This window comes from Lucilia sericata, unplaced genomic scaffold (assembly GCF_015586225.1).
Source record: "Lucilia sericata isolate MDLA Ls3-8-SP2 unplaced genomic scaffold, ASM1558622v1 Contig001487F_arrow, whole genome shotgun sequence".
Taxonomy (NCBI): Eukaryota; Metazoa; Arthropoda; class Insecta; order Diptera; family Calliphoridae; genus Lucilia; species Lucilia sericata.
Genome location: NW_023995415.1, coordinates 1 through 7,187, shown reverse-complemented (window position 1 = coordinate 7,187; position 7,187 = coordinate 1). Strand labels below are relative to the sequence as shown.

Sequence of the window (7,187 nt, the reverse complement as noted above, 5' to 3'; positions counted from 1 at the left end):
CTAGTTCAAGTTCTAGTTCAGTTCTAGTTCAGTTCTAGTTCATCAGAGTTCCTAGTGTCAGTCTAGTTCAGTTCCTAGTTCAGTTCTAGTTCAGTTTCTAGTTCAGTTAGTTCTAGTTCAGTTCTAGTTCAGTTCTAGTTCAGTTCTAGTTCAGTTCTAGTTCAGTTCTAGTTCAGTTCTAGTTCAGTTCTAGTTCAGTTCTAGTTCAGTTCTAGTTCTAGTTCAGTTCTAGTTCAGTTCTAGTTCAGTTCTAGTGCAGTTCTAGTTCAGTTCTAGTTCAGTTCTAGTTCAGTTCTAGTTCAGTTCTAGTGCAGTTCTAGTTCAGTTCTAGTTCAGTTCTAGTTCAGTTCTAGTGCAGTTCTAGTTCAGTTCTAGTTCAGTTCTAGTTCAGTTCTAGTTCAGTTCTAGTTCAGTTCTAGTTCAGTTCTAGCTCAGTTCTAGTTCAGTTCTAGTTCAATTCTAGTTCAGTTCTTGTTCAGTTCTAGTTCAGTTTTATTTCAGTTCTAGTTCATTTCTAGTTTAGTTCTTGTTCATTTCAAGTTCAGTTCTATTTAAGTTCTAGTTCATTCTAGTTCAGTTCTAGTTCAGTTCTAGTTCAGTTCTAGTTCTAGTTCAGTTCTAGTTCAGTTCTAGTTCAGTTCTAGTTCAGTTCTAGTTCAGTTCTAGTTCAGTTCTAGTTCAGTTCTAGTTTCAGTTCTAGTTCAGTTCTAGTTCAGTTCTAGTTCAGTTCTAGTTCAGTTCTAGTTCAGTTCTAGTTCAGTTCTAGTTTCAGTTCTAGTTCAGTTCTAGTTCAGTTCTAGTTCAGTTCTAGTTCAGTTCTAGTTCAGTTCTAGTTCAGTTCTAGTTCAGTTCTAGTTCAGTTCTAGTTCAGTTCTAGTTCAGTTCTAGTTCAGTTCTAGTTCAGTTCTAGTTCAGTTCTAGTTCAGTTCTAGTTCAGTTCTAGTTCAGTTCTAGTTCAGTTCTAGTTCAGTTCTAGTTCAGTTCTAGTTCAGTTCTAGTTCAGTTCTAGTTCAGTTCTAGTTCAGTTCTAGTTCAGTTCTAGGTTCTAGTTCAGTTCTAGTTCTAGTTCAGTCTAGTTCTAGTTCAGTTCTAGTTCAGTTCTAGTTCTAGTTCAGTTCTAGTTCAGTTCTAGTTCAGTTCTAGTTCAGTTCTAGTTCAGTTCTAGTTCAGTTCTAGTTCAGTTCTAGTTCAGTTCTAGTTCAGTTCTAGTTCAGTTCTAGTTCAGTTCTAGTTCAGTTCTAGTTCAGTTCTAGTTCAGTTCTAGTTCAGTTCTAGTTCAGTTCTAGTTCATTCTAGTTCAGTTCTAGTTCAGTTCTAGTTCAGTTCTAGTTCAGTTCTAGTTCAGTTCTAGTTCAGTTCTAGTTCAGTTCTAGTTCAGTTCTAGTTCAGTTCTAGTTCAGTTCTAGTTCAGTTCTAGTTCAGTTCTAGTTCAGTTCAAGTCCAGTTCTAGTTTAGTTCTAGTTTAGTTCTAGTTCAGTTCTAGTTCAGTTCTAGTTCAGTTCTAGTTCAGTTCTAGTTCAGTTCTAGTTCAGTTCTAGTTCAGTTCTAGTTCAGTTCTAGTTCAGTTCTAGTTCAGTTCTAGTTCTTCTAGTTCAGTTCTAGTTCAGTTCTAGTTCAGTTCTAGTTCTAGTTCAGTTCTAGTTTCAGTTCTAGTTCAGTTCTAGTTCAGTTCTTGTTCAGTTCTAGTTCAGTTCTAGTTCAGTTCTAGTTCATTTCTAGTTCTGTTCTCGTTCTGGTCTAGTTTTAGTGTCCAATTTATTCTAATAATAATTTCTTCTGAAAAATCGTATTATTATTTATAATTTGTTTCTGTTTTTTAACAATTTTATGTCTAAAACTTTATGATTGTACAATATTATTTAATTTTTTTAATATCCATTTTTATTTACAGATTTCGTTATTAAATTCTAACAGACCAGGGTAAGTTTTTCATTTTGTACTATGATGATTATTTCGCTACAGTATTTGTATAATTTTTATGTTAAAATATTTATTTGCTTTCAAGAAATTTTTTATTCATTTTATTTGGAAAAAATGCATCATAAAATTTTTGTAAATTAAATTTTGTAGCAAAAAAAAAAAAAAAAAATGACGAGGGATTAACGAGTCGGGGAAGAAATTGTTTTTTATTGTTGGAAATAAAACTTTTTTTTTGTTTTTGCTTTCAGTTTTATTTAAGTAATACAATTAAAGACAGCAAAAATTATGTCGACAACAAAAAATTAAACAATATTTAAGAATAATAATGAATTCTAAAGAACATTTATATAATAATAAAGTTGTCGACAATTCCTATAAAATAATTTAGAAATAAGATTTTTTTAGTTTATTTACAAAAGTTTCAAAAATAATTTTTTCCAAAGTTTAAAATCCAAAGTTGAATCCATCTTCTTCTCAAAGCCTCATATTTCCTGATGTTTGCCACAGCGATGGACTCACACTGAGTGTATGATAAAAGAAAGCTGTCAAAAAAGAAGCGCTCACAACAAATGCCGCAAAGAAACCCAAACAAAATATACAATCCCTATTAACCTGTAAACATAAAAAGGTGGCCGTACAGAAATCTCCGATTACAGACCACAATCGCTGACACAAGGGAGCACGTCTTAGATCCATTGATGATGGCGTTGCATTGGCTTCTATAGTAATGATATTAAAGGGAGGTACAGAAGGCTCTCGAGTAACAACTACTGGTACCAATGGGCTTTGTTCTGGTTTATTCTCAACTAAAGGTTGATAGGTATTTTCCCGTTGTGGTTGGTAATCAAAACTGCAAGCATTTCTGCTTGAGCATAATTATTTAACGAATTTGGTTGTTCTGATCTACTATTTAAAGAGGAGACTTCCAACAAACTCAAATCATTCAAACTGATGTGATCGTGTGGCAGAAGTGTTTGAACATCCTAAACTCTTGAGCTCGCAACTACTGGTAGCCGTAGAAATGCTGCATACTTTAGGTACTTCATTTCCTTTGGAAACTGCAATAAGATTTTAAAATTATAAAATTGTCTCTATATTATGTACGTTTTAGTTTACCTGTTTCGTTAGCTCAATTTCCTGCTGCTTTAAAAATTCCTCATATTCCCGGCGCGCAACTACTTCAGCACTGCTAACGCTAGTGGATACAGAGCGCGGTTTGTTACTGCTGCCTACAAGAAAACGTTTTAGTGAACATCTTGCTCAAGAACTGAGATAGAACTGGACATAAAACTGTCATAGAACTGAACTAGAACTGAACTAGAACTGAAGTAGAACTAAAGTAGAACTGAACTAGAACTGAACTAGAACTGAAGTAGAACTGAACTAGAACTGAACTAGAACTGAACTAGAACTGAACTCAAACTGAACTAGAACTGAACTAGACTGAACTAGAACTGAACTAGAACTGAACTAGAACTGAACTAGAACTGAACTAGAACTGAACTAGAACTGAACTAGAACTAACTAAACTGAACTAGAACTGAACTAGAACTGAACTAGAACTGAACTTAGACTGAACTAGAACTGAACTAGAACTGAACTAGAACTGAACTAAACTGAACTAGAAATACTGAACTAGAACGGAACTAGAACTGAAGAAACTACTAACTAGAACTGAACTAGAACTGAACTAGAACTGAACTAGAACTGAACTAGAACTGAACTAGAACTGAACTAGAACTGAACTAGAACTGAACTAGAACTGAACTAGAACTGAACTAGAACTGAACTAGAACTGAACTAAATGAAGAACTGAACTAGAACTGAACTAGAACTGAACTAGAACTGAACTAGAACTGAACTAGAACTGAACTAGAACTGAACTAGAACTGAACTAGAACTGAACTAGAACTGAACCGAACTGAACTAGAACTGAACTAAAACTGAACTGAACTAGAACTGAACTAGGACTAACTATAACTGAACTAAACTGATCTAGAACTGAACTAGAACTGAACTAGAACTGAACTAGAACTGAACTAGAACTGAACTAGAACTGAACTAGAACTGAACTAGAACTGAACTAGAACTGAACTAGAACTGAACTAGAACTGAACTAGAACTGAACTAGAACTGAACTAGAACTGAACTAGAACTGAACTAGAACTGAACTAGAACTGAACTAGAACTGAACTAGAACTGAACTAGAACTGAACTAGAACTGAACTAGAACTGAACTAAACTGAACTAGAACTGAACTAGAACTGAACTAGAACTGAACTAGAACTGAACTAGAACTGAACTAGAACTGAACTAGAACTGAACTAGAACTGAACTAGAACTGAACTAGAACTGAACTAGAACTGAACTAGAACTGAACTAGAACTGAACTAGAACTGAACTAGAACTGAACTAGAACTGAACTAGAACTGAACTAGAACTAACTAGAACTGAACTAGAACTGAACTAGAACTGAACTAGAACTGAACTAGAACTGAACTAGAACTGACTAGAACTGAACTAGAACTGAACTAGAACTGAACTAGAACTGAACTAGAACTGAACTAGAACTGAACTAGAACTGAACTAGAACTGAACTAGAACTGAACTAGAACTGAACTAGAACTGAACTAGAACTGAACTAGAACTGAACTAGACTGAACTAGAACTGAACTAGAACTGAACTAGAACTGAACTAGAACTGAACTAGAACTGAACTAGAACTGAACTAGAACTGAACTAGAACTGAACTAGAACTGAACTAGAACTTAACTAGAACTGAACTAGAACTGAACTAGAACTAATTAGAACTGAACTAGAACTGAACTATAACTATCAGTGAGGTATACTATAGAAATTTACCCGTTTTATTCCGGCCCTCGTTGTAGTACTCCTCGTATCGACTTCGATGTCTTAAAGGTTCTTCTTGTTCCCCTTTCAAGGACAAGCTTTTCGGTCTTTTCCTTTTGCCACTGCCAGTAAACACTGACTTACTTGTGATAGGTTTGGCTGAAGATAATCTAAACTTTCCAAATTTTTGGTAAAATTATCAACATATCCATAATTTGTTGAAAACGTTGAGATATTTCCAGGTTCTCAACTGGTAACTCTATAATTTTGTGCTGCTGCGATTCATCCTTGTTGTCATCTTCTTTTTTAGTCTTGTTAAGCTCGTCTTTTATTATTAAAACTTCTTTTATAATTCCTCTTCGTATTTTCTTTTAATTTATAATTTTTCACTTCCTTTTCATCTTCAAATTTAACATTTTTCTTTCCTTAAGATTTGGACTTTCGGTTTCCGTAGATGTTGTATGACTACCCTCAAGTTGTATAAGCACTTCACCCCTATCATTGGTCACAACTGTGGGTGTTGAGAGGTCATTATCTGGGGATTGTAAAGGATCCATTTAAAAGTATAAAAAAAATTTTGTTTTTTTTTATTATGAAATATTTCTTTTATTAATGATGACAATTTATTACACTTAAAGAATTTTTTATAAAAAAAAATTATATTTAATTTAGTTTGAACTACGGACATCTGTAGAATTTATACAGTTATCACACGATTTATTAAAGTATTCTCTGCCTAAAGAGCTCTTTTAACCCCAGACTTTAAATAATCTTAAAATATATTTTATTAAGTGTGCAGGGCATTGTGGTAGCTTCCCCAAATTGTGAACTTTAAGCACCCCAGGAAAGCGATTCCTTTTTTCAATCCTTTCTTTAATATTGTGTGTATTTGTCGCAGCAAAAATCAATGCCTGCATAAATTATACGCTTAAAACTCACGCAGCAAGCAAGAAAGCAGTTGCACTAAAACACGCAAGTACTTTATCTTACTTTCAGATACATACAACCACGGATATGAATGTATGTATGTACTCGATACCAGTCATTTAACTTATATCCTTATATGTGTATGTATATTCTGGAGTTTCCTTTAATATTGTGCGAATTTTTGTTAGTTTTTATTTATTTTTGCAAAGTATTTTCTTTATAACTGTGTTCAATGCGTTTCCTTTTATGTTTGCCTTTTCTTTTTGGTAATGTAGTCGAAAGATAAGCTGAAGTTTCAATTTTGATATTTATTAAGATGCTTAAAAGAAAGATGTTTAAAATGAACTTTAAATATGAACAAAATATCCTTAAAATGGATTTGTAGCAAAAAGCCATATAAAATTCAATGAAAAAATATCAACATTTTAAATGGTTTTTTTAACAAAGTTGAATGTAGTTCTGTTCTAGTTCTGTTCTAGTTCCTGTTCTAGTACTAGTCTTAGTTCTGTTCTAGTTCTGTTCTAGTTCTTTTCTGTTCTAGTTCTGTTTCTAGTTCTGTTCTAGTTCTGTTCTAGTTCTGTTCTGTTCTAGTCTTTCAGTCTGTTCTAGTTTCTGTTCTAGTTCTGTTCTAGTTCTGTTCTAGTTCTGTTCTAGTTCTGTTCTAGTTCTGTTCTAGTTCTGTTCTAGTTCTGTTCTAGTTCTGTTCTAGTTCTGTTCTAGTTCTGTTCTAGTTCTTTCTAGTTCTATTCTAGTTCTGTTCTAGTTCTGTTCTAGTTCTGTTCTAGTTCTAGTTCTAGTTCTGTTCTAGTTCTGTTCTAGTTCTGTTCTAGTTCTGTTCTAGTTCTGTTCTAGTTCTGTTCTAGTTCTTCGTATCTAGTTCTGTTCTAGTTCTGTTCTAGTTCTGTTTCTAGTTCTGTTCTAGTTCTGTTCTAGTTCTGTTCTAGTTCTGTTCTAGTTCTGTTCTAGTTCTGTTCTAGTTCTGTTCTAGTTCTGTTCTAGTTCTGTTCTAGTTCTGTTCTAGTTCTGTTCTAGTTCTGTTCTAGTTCTGTTCTAGTTCTGTTCTAGTTCTGTTCTAGTTCTGTTCTAGTTCTGTTCTAGTTCTGTTCTAGTTCTGTTCTAGTTCTGTTCTAGTTCTGTTCTAGTTCTGTTCTAGTTCTGTTCTAGTTCTGTTCTAGTTCTGTTCTAGTTCTGTTCTAGTTCTGTTCTAGTTCTGTTCTAGTTCTGTTCTAGTTCTGTTCTAGTTCTGTTCTAGTTCTGTTCTAGTTCTGTTCTAGTTCTGTTCTAGTTCTGTTCTAGTTCTGTTCTAGTTCTGTTCTAGTTCTGTTCTAGTTCTGTTCTAGTTCTGTTCTAGTTCTGTTCTAGTTCTGTTCTAGTTCTGTTCTAGTTCTGTTCTAGTTCTGTTCTAGTTCTGTTCTAGTTCTGTTCTAGTTCTGTTTAGTTCTGTTTAGTTCTGTTCTAGTTCTGTTCTAGTTCTGTTCTAGTTCTGTTCT

At 33.7% G+C, this 7,187-nt stretch overlaps 1 protein-coding gene across 1 annotated transcript; it reads right to left on the bottom strand.

Annotated features, from left to right (window-relative positions):
- Nucleotides 1-2,168: 2,168 nt before the first annotated feature.
- On the bottom strand, nt 2,169-5,327 carry LOC119611585. Its single transcript, XM_037967231.1, is given in 5 exon segments — nt 2,169-2,793; nt 3,037-3,149; nt 4,911-4,976; nt 4,979-5,127; nt 5,185-5,327. Coding segments are annotated over 5 exon segments (870 nt in total). The 3' UTR covers nt 2,169-2,394.
- Nucleotides 5,328-7,187: the final 1,860 nt, after the last annotated feature.